Raw genomic sequence first — 19,394 nt, 5'->3', positions numbered from 1 at the left:
GTTTACTACGCTTAAGTACAATAATTATCAGTTTTTTAATTGAAATGCGATCAGAAGTAAAACAACACTTCTGCACTTGCATACATATCTACTTATGGGGCAGCAAAACGTAAACAAACGTGACCGAGAGTGAAAAAGAATACGCCGCTAAAGTGTGCCGTATCGAACGTACTTAAACGGCCGCATACTTATGCTTATACTATATGGTACATAGCATAGCTGAGCTTATGCATAAGCTTATGTAAAATGTAATTCAAACACTTAAACTGGTTTCGTACAGATTAATTAAGTTTAATAATTGAAAACAAAAATGTTACTGATTAATTTATTAGTTGAATAATTTTAGATTGCTAGGCAACCACATTTTTTGCGGCTAGGGGGCAACTGTATACTGCCTACTGAACTCGTTCATCTCTTCTGCAAAAATGTTATAGAAATCTGAGAATGTTTTGCACGAGAAAATGTTTAATGCTACCAGGAAGTAAGAAACACTCCAACTTTTTCGGCACCAAAACATTTTTTTGTTGTACCTTCAACCATCCTCTAAAAAATTGTTAATTAAAAGTTAATATTTATATTAATCAGGAAAGTTTTAAAAATTATTACATTTAAAATAGAGGGTTTAGAACTGTTCCGAACGTTTTAATTTGTTATCTCACAAAAGCGTCTTAAAATTTTTGATAACGTGAAATCCCTAGAGCTTATCCTTAAATCCAAGGGGCTTTTTCAAGAATAGGACGAACTAGTAGGGAAGGTTAAAAGGGGAGTATTCTGTAAAGAGCTTTCCGTTAATCTTAGCTTTAGGCTACCGGACAACTGTAGTGTTTTTTAGGCAGAAGTGACTGCTATTAGGGAGGGGGTAGACGTACTATTATAAAGTGTAGCCTCTTCCAGGGTGATGAGCATTCACTCCGACAGCTGAGCGGCAATATTAACGCTAAGCTCTTTAACTGTGCGCTCAAAGCTAGTTAAGAAGTGTCTGTGCTCACTAGAAGTAACATCAAGCTACTTCACCATCAGAATCGTTTGGGTGCCTGGTCATAGCGAAATCGCTACAAAGTTGGTGAACTACAATAGTCAGTGGGGGCACCCTAGCCCCGCTCAGATGGTAATGGAAATGATTGGGATCTCAATTGCTTCTTGCATTCTAGCACTCGACCAATAGACCGCGCTTCTGTTTAGCAGGAACTGGTCGACGTCCCACTCCTTTACGACTGCAAGTTTTGCCTAGAGTAAAACGCAGGGGGTTCTTACTGGACATAGTGTAATAGATATTCGTCATAAAAATCTTTTCGAACGCAAACTGTCAAAGCGGTATGGAAGAGGGCGAGGTGGAAGCATCTAGGTGCTTTTTCGTCCATTGTTCTGTTTTGCAAGACTGAGGTTGAAACAACTAGGCAGTCGTACCTTCGGCGAACCAGGAGACAGGAGGCAGAAACTGATATTAACCGTCTGAACAAATTTGTCTTATGATCAATTATATAGAATTTTTACCACAACGGACCGGCGTTCTGAGCTGTCAAAGTGAGATGCCCTCTTAACCTAACCTAACCGATCTAACAAAATTAAACTAAAGTTAAAAATATTTTATCGGAAATATCAACACAATCAGATACAACATCCCCCGAAACGTTAAAGCCTGGGAACTACTTCTACTAACTACTGGAAAATATGACACAAAACATCCCACGCTTTTCTCAAAATAATACAAGTATTCTATAGTCAATATTATTGTCAGTTTATATTACGAATTATTCTACACTTTTTAGTTTGAAGTGCTTTAGAAACTTTTTTTTTGGTCTTCTAAACCATATTTATTATTTAGCCATACGTGGTGTTTTACTTCCTTTAAGGATTTGTTTGAGTAAATTTGTTATTCAAATGACAGCATAGAAAGTTAATGCTTTTAGATTTTTTGTTTTATTTTTTTTTTGCAGTGCCTATCAAACTGTTGACTTTTTTGTCAGTGCCATTCATTTAGGAGATATATACATTAAACTTATTAGGGGACGGAGCCACACCCACTTGGAAAAAAACCCTTCCTAATGCAATTTCCTTTTCTAAATTATAGTTTTATATCTCAATTTAGTTCTTAGTTATGACGTTTTTTGGGTGTGGCAGTGGTCCGATCTATAATACCAAACTTTTTATGTTGCCAAGTTTGATCAAGGTATTTTAATTTTTACTCAAGTTACAGCTTGCATGGACGGACGACTGACAGACAGTCAGCGGGATTTCAACTCGACTCGTCATCCTGATCACTTATACTTGTATATACATAACCCTATATCTATCTCGATTATTTTTAGGTGAAACAAAACTATTAGACTCTGTAGCAATTGTTGTAAGAGTATAAAAATAATAAGCAGTATTTAATTTATTTATAGTTAAAAATATATATATATATTAACGTTAATTCTTAAATGCATGACTTTTGTTTACTAGTTAAAGCTAATAAATTTAATGCTATCGTTCACATGTCTATTTAAGACTACAAAAATGTTGTCCACATAGTTGATAATTTTATTCGTCTGATGGGTGCAATTAAAATCATCATCAGGAAACGATAAAGATATCGAGTTATACTCACACATTATATTATATACAAAGTGCGTTCCAAAGTAAAAAGGACTTTAAAAAAAAAATACAGAACAAATGGTTTTATCGGCAAAATCAATTAATTTTATTTAAAGTAGTCTCCTTCTGCTTTAATACAGCTTTTTGCACGGTCCAAAAGCATGTCGAACGAGTGTTTTAGCTCGTTGCCCAGTATGCCGGTGCAAGCCTTTTGAATGGCCTCCACGCCTGCATAACGCTTTCCTTTCATCGGCAAATGCATTTTTCCGAAAAGGTAGAAGTCGCACGGTGCCATATCAGGTGAATACGAGGAGTGGTTGATTGTTAAAATGTGATTTTTGGTCAAATATTCGGCCACAAGCGTCGATCGATGAGACGGTACATTATCGTGCAACAAACGCCAACTTCCATCTTCGCGATATTCGGGCCGAACACGTCGAATACCGCGCACCAAACGCTTCAAAACTAAAAGGTAAAATATTGCATTAACGTTTTGGCCGGTTGGAACAAATTTTTTGTGGACAATACCCTTGGAATCATAAAAACAAATCAGCATTGTCTTCACTTTTGACTTTTCCAGGCGCGATTTTTTGGGTTTCGGCTCGTCCAATTGTTCATTGTTTCATCAGTTGAGACGTTTCGGTAATAGTTTTACCAATTTTAAAACAAAATTTTTTATTGGCTCTTTGTTCAAAGCTCATTTTCGCACGCGCGATGACAAAAACATACTGACACTTAAAATGCAATAACTTCACTTCCAATAGATGAAATGTCATGAAACTTTTACTGGAAGTCGATAAAGGATAGATTCTAACGCACTAGTCGAAATATAGATGTCGCCACTAGAGTTTTGTTACTTGTTACTTTTTTACTGTTTACTTTGGAACGCACCTTGTATGTATATACAAGTATATATTATATTCAGAATAGAGAGTGAAACTGTTTTAATCAAGTATATCTGTCTAGCGAACCTCGCACACTCTTGAATAACATGTGTAGTTGCATAGCGCTACCACTTGTAAATAATTGTAACCAAACACTACAACAACAAAAATCAAGCCTTGCTGTGATATGGCAGATGAAGTCACATGTAAGAAAAACGTACAACGTACAAAAAAGTATGGAATATGTGAGTTGGTAAACAGCCGAAGCTTTGATAATCGAACAAATTTTTAAGAATGAAAGTGGCCTAAGTCCTTTAAAAAGATAACCGTAGTTTTCCTCCTCAATCCTCACAGCTCCTGTAAATACCAACGTAGACCTGTTATACAGACAACATAAAAACATTCTATATATAACCTAGACATAGCCATTCACAACTTATCTAACCTACAAATAGCTGACATAACAATTGAATCATCACATTCCTAGCCTACCAACTTGTCTCTCAGTACAGAACGACACTTAAAGACTCCCTACTTTTAATACATAGGTTTTAACAACGTCTGAAACGATGATCTTTCAGATACCGCATCTTCATTATAATTCGATCAGTTTTATATAAAAACCCTTACTCAAGAAATTAAGAACAAGGCAAGGTGTTCTATATCAAGTACATAAAATTCTTGATATAAAAGCAATTTTAAGTTTACAATACGACACGTTAAAACAAAATTAAGACTGTTTTCAAATAACCTACACTTCCGACGTCTCTAGAAACAATAAAGTTGCCTATCGACCCCAGGGACATGCTATGGAAAAGCTTGTGGACTAAAAAATCGCGTGTGGTTTACTTTTTAGTATTTCAGAAAAGAATTTACATTTTGGCACAGTACTATATGTAGCTCACAAAATACTATCAGCTGCGAAACTGAAGACACCAATATAAAACCCAGCAGCAAATAAGAAATCAAAATGTAAAAATAACACAAATTGTATTTATACCATATTAATTCGATGGCGTTCAATTATTTGAATTCACGCTCGCGCAATCAGCAGTACGTCCCGTCCAGAGAGCAAATAACTGCAATTTGCGACGGTTTAAAGTCAGTTCGAAGCGAGTTTTCGAAAAGTGGGTCAACAGCAAAGTCGCAGCCGACGCGTTATAAATGCGTCACGCCTCAGCGAAGTTAACTCGTTCGTACCCACTGAAGCCATGGAAGTCCTAGTCGTTTAACAACGCGCGCGAAACCGGTTTCGCTTTCATGGTGCGAGTCACCTATGGTTTTTCAATTGAGAATTCAAAAATTAATTACTTGCGAAATTATACATATTCATATATACGTATATTCGATGCTGACTGCAATGAAGATGAGATGCCTTGGCGGCCACGCGTGACAAACTGTAACTGCTGCACGCACACGCATATATTATATATTTACTTAAGCATATACCGCGCAAAGAAATGAACTAGTTGAAAAGTAACTTTTAACTAGTTCGCGTGAAAAATCCAAACAGTCAGTTGAAGTTCTTGACATATATATGCCACTCCCATACCAAAATTACAAAAAAGTTAGTTGAATTATGACCCAAAATGAAGTTCTCAAGAAAAAAATTAAGTTTTGGGTCACAACTTTAAACTCCCTGCAATGATGTTGTAATTATAAATGCCTAGTAGTAGAACTATAGGTACAGTTCTGAAGACTACAACGATTACCGCGATCTTCCAACTTCTTTATCAAATTGAAAAAGATAGATATGAAAAAGTAGATATGACATTGCATTTCATTGAATTTTGGTAAATTGTGGGCAAAACTGGCACCAGTTTTGCACAAAGCATTCACATGCCAATTCTTTCATGAAGTTTGATCGTTAAATCTAACTCGATCAACATCATTTTATAAATCATTTCCAGGATTTTTTCATGTCTTAATCATGGATAAATCATTTTCGATTAGATAATTCGCTCGGTGCAGAGTGTGGAGAAAATTCATCAGGGCAAACAGAAAGGGTCAGGGTTTCATTCACTAATGAAAATCCTTTTAAAGGTTAAATCTATAAAACATAGAAAGCCACTAGAATTCGTCCTCTCATAAATACGAACTTTTCAGCCTTCCTATTAGCTTATTATAAATCCTTCTATAATTATTACACATCTTGCTCCAGCCCTTAGGTATGAATATTGTTGTGAATACTAGTTTTTTTTTAAACAGTGAAATTTTAGTCCAGACTACTATTTATGCTGGGTAGTTCGACATTTCATTGCTGTATAGCTACAGTTGGCATTTTGAGTCTATCAGAAAATTAAATGTCTTTAATGACTTGTAGCTGCCGAAACACCGTAAATCATCCATTGTTTGTAAGACTCGACGGCATAAAGGCCTTTGTTTAATAAATCGTTAACTTTGTTCAGCGGATAACTTAACCAGAGATCAAAAAAATTGAGCGAAGCCATCAAGCGACACACATATACTGACATAGCCGAACCGATGGTTACAAAATAGCGAAGCTCCGAGATACCTATATGTATGTCGGCACTTTCACTTGGCAACTGGGAATTCACGCCCAACGCTTGACTTTGACTTTTCACTGTCATTGAAGTGGGTATTTTTACGTGCCTTGTTTTGGCGTGTTTTTGTTTTTTACCTCCAATAAATCATTATACTTCCCCTTATATGACATATGTGTTGTTATTGTTGTCTTATTTAATGTTTACCTTGTATGCGTTTATTCGTTTACAAATACACGCTTGAAACTTTTCAATAAACGCTCTCAAAGTGTTTTGCTTATTTGGGATTTCGACCATTAAAAAGCTCCACGCCGATTTCTTTTTAATTAAACAATCAGGCCAATAGAACTCAATGATTTTACTCATGTTTATGAATGAATTTACTTCGTGTTCCTTGTTTTTTATCCATTTCACTTCAAATAAGAAATAATATAAATCGAAGATAGCAAGGTTTGTAACCTGCGATAAGAAATCTAGATTTTATGAAACCCAATTATTGTAAATTTTCATTTCCATATTAATGTACATAATCACATGTAAGAAAGAACAGTTGGTCCCAATTATCTAGATTAAGTTACCAAAAAACAAGAGGTTAAGTAATCGTGATAGCTGTAGGGAATGTCAAGACGATTTGCGATCTTTGTCTACCAAGCAGAAAGTCAACAAGAAAAATCTTTAACTTCGGCCGAACCGAAACATAACTTCACAAGTTTTATATGACAATTTGTATGACAGCTACCTTTATATATTATAATATATTGTGGCCTTGGAGAATAATTTATGCCACATTTCGTGAAGATATCTTGTCAAATAAAAAAGTTTTCCATACAAACGCTTTATTCCGATCGTTCAGTTTGTATGGCAGTTATATGCCATAGTGGTCCGATATCGGCCTTTCCGACAAATGAGCAGCTTCTTGGGGAGCAAAGAACGTGTGCAAAATTTCAGATCGATGTCTCAAAAACTGAGAACAGACAGACGGACGGACAGATATGGCTAAATAGACTCAGCTCGTAACACTGATCATTTGTAAATACATTTTATTTCCATCGTTTCCTTCTGGCTGTTACAAACTTCGTGGTAAACTTAATATACCCTGTTCAGGGCATAAAATCTTATGGTAAAGAATAAAACGTCAAGTATATTTACGGCTTGGCACCAAATATGGGGTAAAATATTATTACAACTACGACCCCTTTCATTGAGAATCCTTTTCGAATAATAACAGCTTTTTAATTTTACAATAGACATTGCAGGCAGATAAAAGGGATTTGCATCCGAAAGTCCTTCGGGACAAATTGTACTGTGTATATCGGTTAATAACTACATCATTTTATTAAAATTTCCAGCGCATATTTTTTTGGAAATTTTGAGTATTTTTTCCCACACTATACTTTACTATTCTTTTCCAACCGATCTTTGTTATTTATTTCAAATTAGATCAGTCTAATGCTTTTGGAAGCTGATTATTTTTGAACATATTTGAGCACCCCTACAGTTAAAACTGATATTACAAAAGCACCTCATCTAACTCACTCGTCCTCATCTAATTTACTTATGCAACATTATTATTTCTACCATTTACTTATCGTACATGTATTCGAATACATTAGCATAATGGAATGGGCAAAAATTTCTCACATTAAGGGCGTATAAACACATAATATATACATAAAAGGCATCTTCGTTTAGTGCCATCGGAGAGTGGAACTAAATTATGTAATTTTATTTCATTCAAACAATAAAAATGTCGGATGAACATAAATACATATCTCGAACATTGCGAGAGTGGATCAGCAAAATAAAGCGAATTCCCAAGCATGGGGGTGTATTCAAGCTTAAAAAAAGCTCTTGTAGCGTCATTGCATTTAAAATATTTAACATAACGCTTATAAAATTATGTGGCATTATGATTAGCAAAAGTAAACAGAAAATCAAACAAAACGCTAGATCACAAAACCGTTTTGCAATAAAAGAACTTTATTTTATATAATACCTTTTTATGGAGTATAGGTAGGTGCTTGAGATATATGTATATAGGATTTTAACTTGTTCTTTTTGTTGTAAGATGAAGTTTTCTATATTTTTTTTTCATCATTTAAAGGTACTCAGTATCGAAAAATTGCAGAAGACACTTCAAGAATTGTAACTGACTCTATTACCTTGACCATTTTTAGAAGATGCAACTCAAAAAGCAATTTCGTCTACAGTTGTACATACGCAGACATTCGTTCTTGCTGTATTTCAAAAAATGCCCCACATATGTGACGAACCTCTAAATAATCAATAAAAAACCTAATCTTTTTGTACAGCACCGTTATCTAGCGCATAACAGGATACCAATTACTCTATCTGTAAGTATTCAGTATTTTTGGAATGCAGCTCACTGCTTATGTATGCCCATTTAGTAGTTATATAAAGTTTCTCAGGTGAAGATGTTAATACCAACAAATGTCGCGAATGTTCGGCTTAGTTTACAAAAGTATTCAAAATGTGTATATAATATTTACTTACCATTACTCTGTGTATCCTGTTAACCACAATCTTTGTTGTACAAAGCGATCAACGACCCTTAAGTGTTGAAATCTTCAGACTCAAATCAGCTGAAGAAAATTTGAACGAAAAACATTCGATATTTTGTCTAATCGTGCTCGTTTATCCAAATGTGCCATAGCGTTGAAAGTTAAAACAACCTCTTCAACGCATTGCAGTCGCGCGTTGTTCGTCAGCTAGAAACAGCACGAAGTGTTAGAGCCGTTGGTCATACGTCAGCCGAGCCCTATACGTGAACATAAATGGCAGCGTTTAAAACCGGAGCTGCGTTATCTCTATGAGAACCACTTCGACGAGGCTGACTGTCTCCTCATCTCCGACGAAACCAAGTAGGTGACGTTAAATGACACTTAATGTGCGTTTGAATTTTAATGGAAGCGCTTCTGTTTATGAAGAATCGGTTCGGGTGCAAGCAAATGGCCCATAGCGTTATTTATCTGTCATAAATAGCCACTTAATCCAAACAAGCAATATAAATTTCAATATGAATAAAATAATTATAATTGTGTCTATTTATGCCGCATTAATAAAACTCTTGAGACAGAAATGTGCGGTTATATACTCTCGTGAGAAAGAAATTGTCCGTGGTGGAGAAAATGTCAGAGCCAAAGCAACGCTGTGACTGTCCGTTCTTTATTACAGGTTAAAGTCAACGTCAGTTATGGGCATAATTTATTCTACTTTACTTTAAACTTAATTGGGAGTAATAGTCTGTAATAAATTCTATAAGTTTGTATGTATACTATACATTGCTTGTGGCTTTCATTATCAGTGTCGCCAACTAGCAACATTGTTGTGACGTTCAAACCACTAATACATTGTGTACACGTTTTAGAAATGAATTCGCTTTTTTGCCGATAAAGTTATCAATTGACATGGCGATGCTTTTACGAAATTACTCTCCGTGGCACTAAAAATAGTATGTAATATTGAAATGAAGATTCAAAAGTTCTGTTAGATAATAACATTTTTCCAGAGCTTTTTTGAAAGTTTTATTTAAACAAACCTAGCGAAAAGAAACATTAAAAATACCTATGCAACCTGTCGAACCCCGATGTTAATATAAGCCTTTGTTTAACCGCGACCCCCATAAATTTTAGGAGGTCTTTTGCAAATACGAATGGTATTGGAAATCAATGAGCGGCTCTATTGTTTTGTAACTATATCTTGCTCCAGGATGAGATGGATCCAGCTCCAGCTTTATTCAGAAAGATCCTGACGGAGGCTAACCGAAGAGTACCTTATGTTATCATGATTCGGATGCAAACTCGCGGCACACTAAATGAAGAAGGTATTAGAGACGTGCTTCACTTTTTGAATTACTTGTTAGTGAAGCGCTATTTGTAGGTGATAAGGGAGTTCTCCCACTTTTTTTAATAACAGACAATAAAGAAGTTTTTACTATGACAGGTCTAGGCGGTTTCACTTCTGATCGCGAATTGATGCGAACTGAGCTCATTCTTCCTTTGATCATATAGTAATTGATGGGATTTAGCCTAGACGAAAAGCGTCTACTGAGTATACGACAGAAAATGTTAGGATATTCCAATTTCGGATAACTTGTGTTAAAAGTATATGCTATTGTTATAGAATAAAAAAATTGTTTTCTTAACTTTAATTAATACTTCAATAGAACTCCGGTTTTCCGATTAGTAAAACTTTTTCAGTCCGTGTCTCCATAGACATATATAAGTACTTAGGGCTCGGTGGAGCCATTGACAAAAGATGGGGTCTCTCTTCCAATCATGTTCTATGGAGTTTTTGTGTGGTAGAGCACCCTAAGAATAACCACACTTGCAAGGAAGATGGGCGGCTTTCATCAATAAGTGTGGTACACTAAGATTCAAAACAAACATTGGACCTTAATGTCATCCTGCACATATCTTTATACTCGTATATATCTACCAATAGGTATGACGTGATTTTGACAGCTCGTGGCGGCGATGTTTCTTTATAGAGCTTCAAAACCTTCGACAGTCAGACCACTTGATAGTTTCGATAGTTTAAAAAAATACTACCGATAGTATTGATAGTTTTTCCCTTAGAAATCTATTTACCTTTTTGCTGGTTGTAGTTAAGAGATTTTGGCTTTGTAGCAGCGAAAGCATATAAAGTGCCATAACTAAGCACTAAATTAAGATATTTAAGAGGTTTAATGTACATATCTCCTAATCCGATAGAGCTATAATAACCAAATTCGCTCAGTATAAATCGCCTAAGCACCACTAATAATATTGTAAAAATTAATGAATTCGGATGGTAATCTCGCCCACTCCCCGTATGACGGTACTGTTAAATCTAAAAAAAGCGCGATAAATATATAAATATATACGCCATAGAGATGAAATTTTACAACCGAGATGGTATGAAAGGAGTTTATATCAAAATTATAGTTATATATAGTTATATCAAAATTAGACAATGTCCATGGCACTGCCTACAGATGGAAACCCATATCTCGGTACCCGCTCGACCTATTTGAACCAAACTCGGTAGGTGACATAATTCTGACATTCTTATGTGCGCAATGTGAAAATAGGCGATATCGGACTACAACCACTCCTACTTCCCATATTACACAATTTGAAATTCTATCTGATTCTTTCACCTTCCAGTATACAAATTAAGCACGAATACTGACTTCGAAGTGTGTCAGCTTATTATCAGCTTATTCAGCTGATTATCAATTTGTGGGATATATTATAAAAATTCAGAGAGAATCTTTATCTCATATCAATATGCCCGTGTGCCAAAAATGGGTGAATCAGATGAATAATTCCCTTAGTCCCCATATACCTAATAGAAAATTTTTCGAACTTTTGGCTAACTTTATACCGCAAATATCGGTCAATATGTGATTTACTTTAATGAAATTAAAAGAGTGTGTTTTTGTTATAACAATGTAGCATTGTGCATAGAATCGAAAAAATCGGCTTAAAACTAGCCCCATACGCCATATAACTAATATCAAGATTTTAAAACATCCAGTTGACATTATCCCGCATATATTTGTGATGTGAGTTAAGTTAGAGATCATCTTTTTCTATGGTAATAACAAAAATGGATAAAAGTGGCTCAATACTATCCCTATCTCTATGTCGATTCTGGTGCGAAGAAAATCCCCAAATCATTCATGAACAACCATTACATTCATCTAAATTGACAATAGGGTGTGGTTTTTGGTCTGATGGAATCATCGGTCCGTACTTCTTTCGAAATAAAGCTGATGAAACCGTTACTGTCAATGGAGAGCGATGTAGATCGATGATAAACAACACACAGCACGTGCAACAACCGAAATATTGCCTCCAAAAAGTTGTGATTTAACACCATTAAACCACTTCTTGTGGAGTTATTTGAAGTCATTGGTCTTTAGCAATAAACCAGATTCTCTTCAAGCTTTAGAAGTCAATATTGAACGTGGAAAAAGTACTCGAAAATTAGATTCAACAAATTCGTTCCTGCAAAAGAAGTCATCGAGGCCATTTGAATGATGTTATATTCAGAATTTAATTGTATAGATTGTACTTCACATTAAATAATAAACATTTGAATTTCCTTAGCAATTTGTGTGTGCGTGTGGGTTTTTTTTTTAAATCATATCACCCTTTATTTATAAAATTAATTAATTTAAGGAATTTCCCCAGATTTATTCATTGCAAGTTGCAAGATTATGACAAGTTCGGTTATACTCGAACTGAGCCCTTCTTTACTTGTTATAAAATAAACTTTGGATTTATTTATAAAACAAAACATGAACAATACTATATAAACTGCTCTTATCGCTAAATCATCAGCTCAAAAGGTAAATTTTTTTAACAATTTATACTTGTAATACATTTAGGTTGAGTAGTTTATTCCACAATAAGCTACTTGTTGAATTCTTATTAAAATAGTGGAACTCCTTGGCGTCAAAAATTCTGATTCTGTATGAATAAGCGGGTATGCGCAGCCGGCACTTCAAAACGATAGAAATTGTAAATATTGCCGTAACGTTCCTTCTAACTCATCTAACATATAATTAAAGTATAAACAAGTAAGGAAGGGCTAAGTTCGGATGTAACCGAAAATTTTATACTCTCGCAAAGTCAAATCGTATACTCGTTTGTGGATCGACCGATATTTTCGGTAGAAGGTCAACTATAGGCACTGTGGTCCACATATTCAGTACCTAGGGGCTTGAACAGTTTTGGTTCGATTTAGACAATTTTTGGTCACAAGGTGGCATACTTTAAACATATTATTCACGCAAAGTTATACCCCGATATAATCATTGTTGCTTGATATGCATAGTGGCAAGTGAAAGAATCAGATGGAAGTGAAAATGGTGTTATATGGGAAATAGGCGTGGTTATAGTCCGATTTCGCCCATTTTCGCACTATAACATAGAAATATAATCAGATCCCAAGATATGGGTTTTCCCCTAAAAGTGGGCGGTGCCACGCCCACTGTATAATTTTGAACGCGGTTCCTATAAAGTCATCTCATACCATCCCAGAGGTAAAATTTAATGTTTCTGGCGTGTTTAGTGCTTGATTTATCGCGCTTTTAGTAGTTGTTAACAGCACCGTTATATGGGGAGTGGGCGGAGTTGCCACCCGATTTCACCCATTTTCACAGTGTAGATAGAGGTACTAAAAACATTTGCTTCCAGTGAATTTTATTATTATAGCATTAGCTACCAAGTTTCATAAAGATATCTCAATTTTTTCTCAAGTTAGAGCTTGCACGGACGGACAGACAGTCACCCGGATTTCAACTCGTCTCTTCGTCCTGATCATTTATATATATATAACCCTATATCTAACACGATTAGTTTTAGGTGATACAAACAACCGTTAGGTGAACAAAAACAGGTTGCGAGAGTATAAAAATAGTTAAATTTAATAACTTGTATATTATTTCAAAAAATTTAACCATATGCGCCCAACCAAGCCAATAATGAAAAGATTATCTTAAGTGCTACCATGTTATCTAAAATTAGACTTCATTTTGGCATTAAATATTATTAATTTGTTGGTAAGTCTAGTCTAATCTCATCGATTATTTCGCAGCTCTATTTGTTTACGGACTTGCGTCAAATACTGTCAGTGTGTTCGGAAAGCTTTGCCATTTCATCATGTCACGGTTCACTTTGGTCCAAGATTCACGTTCTCCGGAAAATCCGGAAATCCAAAAAATCATCTTCTCAGATGATGCCCATTACTGACTTAATTGCTTCGTCTACAAACAAAATTTTTCCCATTGGGGTGTGTCAAATCCTCGTGTGGTTCAGGTTGTACAAGTATATCTGAAATTAGGCAAAAAGTGCCGTTACCATCAATAGCGAGCGTTATAACAGGAACTTTGCTGGAACTTGATGAAATCTATTTCCAAAAAGAGTGTACACCGGCTCATGTTTCACGTCTTTAAATTATTTTCTCTGGGGCATGTTAAATCAAAGGTTTACACCAATCATCCAGCAACGCTCGAGGAAGTTGAAGACAACATTCAGCGCCTATGGTCGAAATACCAGTCAAAATGCTGTACCGGATTATCGAAAATTGGCGTAAACAAATTGATATATGCAAACGCAGCCATGGTAGCAATTTGGCCAATATTTTATTCAAATCATAAATGGCATAAAATTATCTTTTAAAGCGGCTCATGACAACACGCTGCGGAGGCAAATAATACACTATATCCGGGCTAAAATATCTCTAAGAAGATATAAGATAAAAAGATAAGGTGCGTTGCTTTGAGGGTGTTAATTTTTAGTGCATACGATCAGCTACGGTGTCCACAATTTTATTCGCTAAACAAATCTATCAATTCAATTATAGTATGTATACTTACATTTGTATATAGTTATACATAATTTTTTATATTTATATGTATATATATGAATTTTTGAAAGTTTCTACCTGTTTGTTTTAATAAGGGTTTCGGACTATCACATTAGGCATTAAATTAAACTATTTTAAAAGAGCTCACTATGGATTTGAGAGTTTTATATAGCATAATTGGATTTATTCGCCTTAGGTGAAATATGCACCGTCCTTATTCAATCACTTGTGGCCATTTTGAAGTTATTTTAATATTTCAATCTCGAGGAAATCCACGTCCCTATTGGCAAAAGACTTAGAAAGTAATAATTCCCATTCATTCACCATTGACAGGAACTGATATTAATCACCGGGTTCGAAAGTCGGACTGTGAGGTGATTGCATAAAAACATATCGATGTGTTTGGCCTGATATTGTCCTCATGGAACCCAATTTCTTAAAAGGGTCCAATCACTGACACGGAGCAGCTTTTAATAGAAAATTTCGTACTAAACCCACCGTAGCAAAACCTTCCTGATTCATCAAAAGGAGCCATTTGTTTCTTTTTTTTAAGATTGTATCCAGCCTTGTTTATATGGTTCGAAACGTGTATTTGTGCAATGTTTAGCTTCTGGACAATCGGAAACATTTCGTTAGCACAGTGCTCACACGATGTTTGAACTCAACGATTTCCATTATTTTATCGATATATTCGACAATAAGCTTTCCAGAGCATTATTCATCTTTGACATTACAATTACCAGAACGGAATCGCTGAAAGCAAAGTTGCGCGTGATTGTCTGTTAAAGTATCAATTCCATAAACACTACAATAGTAAAATATGGAGTATTTTCTCTTTGCTGATGCTCCGATCTTGGACGTGTGCTCAAACAATCAAGAAACTGTCTGAGAAGCCTTTATTAGTACGAAATCTTATCCTTCTAACGACGAATAGCATAACCCGATCCCTATTATACAACGTGAGATACAGATTAATAAAGCCATTTATTGGAAAAATAATAGATTCCATTTCACTAGACCTTATATAAATATATGCAAGTTATACTTGTATTTCTAAAAAATGTAGGCAATTAAATACCAAGTAGTAAAATACAAAATAAAAATCAAATTTGATATACTCGTATATGTACCTATAAACGATAAAAATTTTTTATAAATAATTGAAAATCTAAGCAACAATTGCTCTTGGTCGTGGAGTTTGGTGTGCAGAAAGTGAAACATATGTACACGACACCATAACATGTAGATTTGTCAAAAACATTTCCGATAAGGAATTGTAGATACGTTCGAGTCTATTTGGCAAGATCACGACCCTTCGGTCTACATTCACTCAACAGCATTTACCGCTGAGAGTGCAACGGCAGACGTCATTACTCTAAGTGAAATCTTGATTGTTGGAAATGGAAAAGAAGTGTTCGGTGCGCGAGCCCACATGGAGGTCTTATTTCATCGACTTGTATGAAAGTTTAAAGATTTTAGTGAAAATTTCGTTAGTATTTTTGTTGTGCTTTAATTTCTTTAAAACCGATTTCACGCGCTTACTTAACCTCAAGTCTAATATCGGCGAATCTATATCGGAGGTTCCAAATGTTACCCGAACTTGTATATTTTGTCTAATCTTCACCAATGAGTATGGGAATAACTATATTGCTGTTCACGGCCAATCCACTTGGATTAAGAATTGTGATCGTTATTTATTCGTAAGCAATGATATACACGCCGTACTGGAACCGTTGCTGGTTAAATATCGCGATCGTTGGGGTACCATGAAAATCAGCTTATTTCATGTGCATCAATATTATGCGAATAACCTCGATTGGCTGCTAATAGTATACGATAACAAGTAAGAGAAACACATAAACCGAAGAAGATCGTTCTTTATGTACATGGATGGAAAGTATACTAAGGATTATTTCATAAAAATTTCACAGCAACCTGGGAGAATAAAAAATCTCTGAGAAGATGATAATATTCACAAAAATAAGGAATGAAAGTTATTTTAATCCAAATTGACTTCTGGGTTAAAAAATGGAAAAAAAGAGAGCTCAACCATTAACATTGTCTAGTTTTGGAAATCAAAAATGGTTTGTTTACTGAATGTGGTTTTTCTAATATAGATAAACTCATGACTGGCATTGTCAAAGTTCCGAGTCAATTTTTATCCTCAGGGGTTTAAAATTAAAAGGAACATTTATCGTCGCCATGTACAGTTTTAGAAAATAATTTTAACAAAAAATTTTACAACTTTCTACCATTTCGTTACATAGTGACGCCAACGACAGCATTATCTTTAGTTATGTACGGATAAAATACTAATATTAAATTTGACAAAAAACGGTACAAAAGTAAAGGAGAAGCGTCAGTCGTTTCTAAAAACAAACCTTAGTTGCTCCCGAATAAGCGCTGCTAAACGCCACACTCAGTTCATAGTCTACTGCTCTGCTCCTCAGAATGGTTCTAAATTTATAGTAATTGTTCTTACAATTCGTAATCTCCCTTTCTATCATGACATAGCAACTCGACTTATTTTTGGTTAAGTAATGTATGTAGTAATACGGCCTTTTGCATTGAGCATATAATTTTATATTCAATCTCAATCATAGGTATAATCCAAAACTTAGTTTGGTATTAATTAATGAATTATATTTTATGTATTTACTTATTTATAGTTATGTAGTTTTGGAAAATTTACGCAAAATGCTGAAACCTTACTCCCCAGATGAGCCCATTAACTTTGGCTGCAAGATGAGGGATAACGATAATCAGGTAAATATACTTACATCTTTAAGCTCAAAAAGCTCAACATGTTTAAGTTGTACGATATCCTTCTCATAGACTTATATGCATGGCGGCATAGTGCTCAGCCATGAGGCCTTGCGGCGACTAGTTGTCGAAGGTTTCACTAACTCCAGCCTTTGCAATCCGAACGATAGCGTTTACGCCAGTGAAGAAATGGGAAAATGTCTAAAAAATTTAGGCGTGATTGATGGTGATAGTCGAGACGCTGTGGGACGTCAGCGTTTTATACCTTTCCCTCCTGAAGATTATCTAACAGAGTTGTCACCGGAAAAAGAGCAATGGTTTGTGTCTCGCTCTTTTTATGAAATCAATGTAAATAAGTTGTTTTGAAAATATTACTCGAAACTAGGCCACATAAAAATTAATTTTTTTCAGGCTACCACGAAGACATTATCACCAGAAGCTATTTTGTTTTCGGATATTTGTCCGGCCACAATGGTCACTTTGCATTATTATATTTACAAATTAAGAATATTTGGCAGAAAAGTGCACACTCAAAATGTTACAAATCATTTACAAAACAATACCCTGCTTTCTTAGCTTAAGTTATAAAAAAATAATTACTTTACTTTATATTCGGATACTGATGTATAAATTAATTATTTTATTTTATTTTATAAATCAGGTCAACCGTTCTATAAAAAGTTTCTGGTGTTTTAAAGTATATTCTAGTTCTCCAGATTTATTTACATCACGGTTTCATCTATTTCTTGAACATATATAATATATTGGAGTTCCTGCTACTTAAGAATACTGTAAAATACGGAAAACCGATTTACGTAATTTGTGCGATCTTCTGCTGATTCGCCGTCTGACTGATTTTTAACAGTCAAAACTGGAAGCAGCTGATTTTCTCTTTGGTCTATTATCTGTAATATATACAGTTCGAAGCGCTCACTGAACATGCTATACAAAACACATTAGCCCTAGCATTGCTTTCTTGTAAATACTCTCAGTTGAACCACTTTTTATCAAATACAGTAAATACGTATACAGCTGAAGAAAGGGACTTTACTATTAAGACTAATCTAATGAACTCAACATTTGTTCCTAAATCTTCAATACAACACAGAGCTATACTTGATTTTTTCTCTCATTTAAAGCGATTTCTCACAGCTAGAAACGAATGTAAGCGAATTTGGAATGATTTTCCAAATTGGTTTTCTGTTATATTTAAAATACGAATAACAAATCTACCTTTTATCTGAAGAATATAAATATTTCTTTAATCTCAAAGTCTAGTACCTCAAATCATGTAGTTTTAGTAATAAAATTAATTGTATTTAAAAAATAGTAAATTTAATTAGCGGCACTGCCACTCATTTCGGGGTTTATTGTAATTCTAAAAAGCATAGTAACTCTATCTTTGGAGGTAGCTCTTCAAACAATTAACTATGACAATGATCCAGTGACAGACGAAAAGCTCTAATCATATCTCGTTGGGCAAGTAAAACATTCTTTGAAACTAATTACGTATGCTCTTTCTTCTAGAACAACTTTGAACTGTGATATTTCGACCGATCGCATCCGAACTTTTCATTACCAAATGATTCCGCCAAGCAGTACTTTAGGCAACGCATAGTATTTCGCACCTCGGTACATGTTCAACATCAAAGATGATGAGCGAACGCTTCATCAGCGGCTTTGAAACTTCAAAGTATAGGCGTTAACAGCTACGGACTACGTCTTCGCATCGACAAACCAGCGGCATCGTCGAACGTTGCCACCAAAACCTCAAGTCAGCCATACTTTGTCACGACATGGAGCATTGCAGTTGGGACTACGCTGCTTTTTCAAACGGGATATTACATCGACGGCCGAGTTACTTTTTGTGATGACATTACACTTGCCATCCGAACTTCTCATCTTCTGAAGTTGTAGCTCAGTTGCGACGAATAATAATTACTTAAATAAAGTAAAAAAAAATATTGTAAGTAATCCAAAATCGTTTTATGATTTCGTCAACTCCAAACGCAGGATTTCCAAATTTCCAATGCAATGAAATACAAATCTATCATTTCAAGTGACAATGATATTATATCCAATATGTTTGCAGAATTTTTCAAGTCAAACTACTGTAATAATTCTTCCAAAACTTTTTCTTATCAGCAAGTGCTGTGTTCGAATACTTTAATTAACGCTCCAATTATTTCTGAAGAAGACGTCCTATTTAATTTAAATAAGTTAAAACCATCTTTTAGTTATGGTCCAGACATGATAACCTCATGGTTCCTAAAAAATAGTGCCAAAT

The 19,394-nt window shown here is 34.9% G+C and overlaps 1 protein-coding gene across 2 annotated transcripts; it reads left to right on the top strand.

Annotated features, from left to right (window-relative positions):
- Nucleotides 1-15,662: 15,662 nt before the first annotated feature.
- LOC106619929 (glycoprotein-N-acetylgalactosamine 3-beta-galactosyltransferase 1) lies at nucleotides 15,663-19,081 on the top strand. Of its 2 annotated transcripts, none has more exons than XM_036370859.2 (4): nucleotides 15,663-16,187; nucleotides 17,014-17,110; nucleotides 17,180-17,424; nucleotides 17,519-17,653. In XM_036370859.2, exons 1-4 carry the CDS (start codon nucleotides 15,745-15,747, stop codon nucleotides 17,610-17,612), a joined length of 879 nt encoding a protein of 292 aa, XP_036226752.2. In that variant the 5' UTR covers nucleotides 15,663-15,744; the 3' UTR covers nucleotides 17,613-17,653. The 2 variants fall into 2 exon arrangements, with proteins under 2 accessions (XP_036226752.2, XP_014093737.3); XM_014238262.3 differs by having other exon boundaries at nucleotides 15,664-16,187; nucleotides 17,180-17,455; nucleotides 17,519-19,081.
- Nucleotides 19,082-19,394: the final 313 nt, after the last annotated feature.

Source organism: Bactrocera oleae, chromosome 6 (assembly GCF_042242935.1).
Source record: "Bactrocera oleae isolate idBacOlea1 chromosome 6, idBacOlea1, whole genome shotgun sequence".
Lineage (NCBI taxonomy): Eukaryota > Metazoa > Arthropoda > Insecta > Diptera > Tephritidae > Bactrocera > Bactrocera oleae.
The sequence above is the reverse complement of the archived record's forward strand: the minus strand, read 5'-3'. Positions and strand labels throughout refer to the sequence as shown.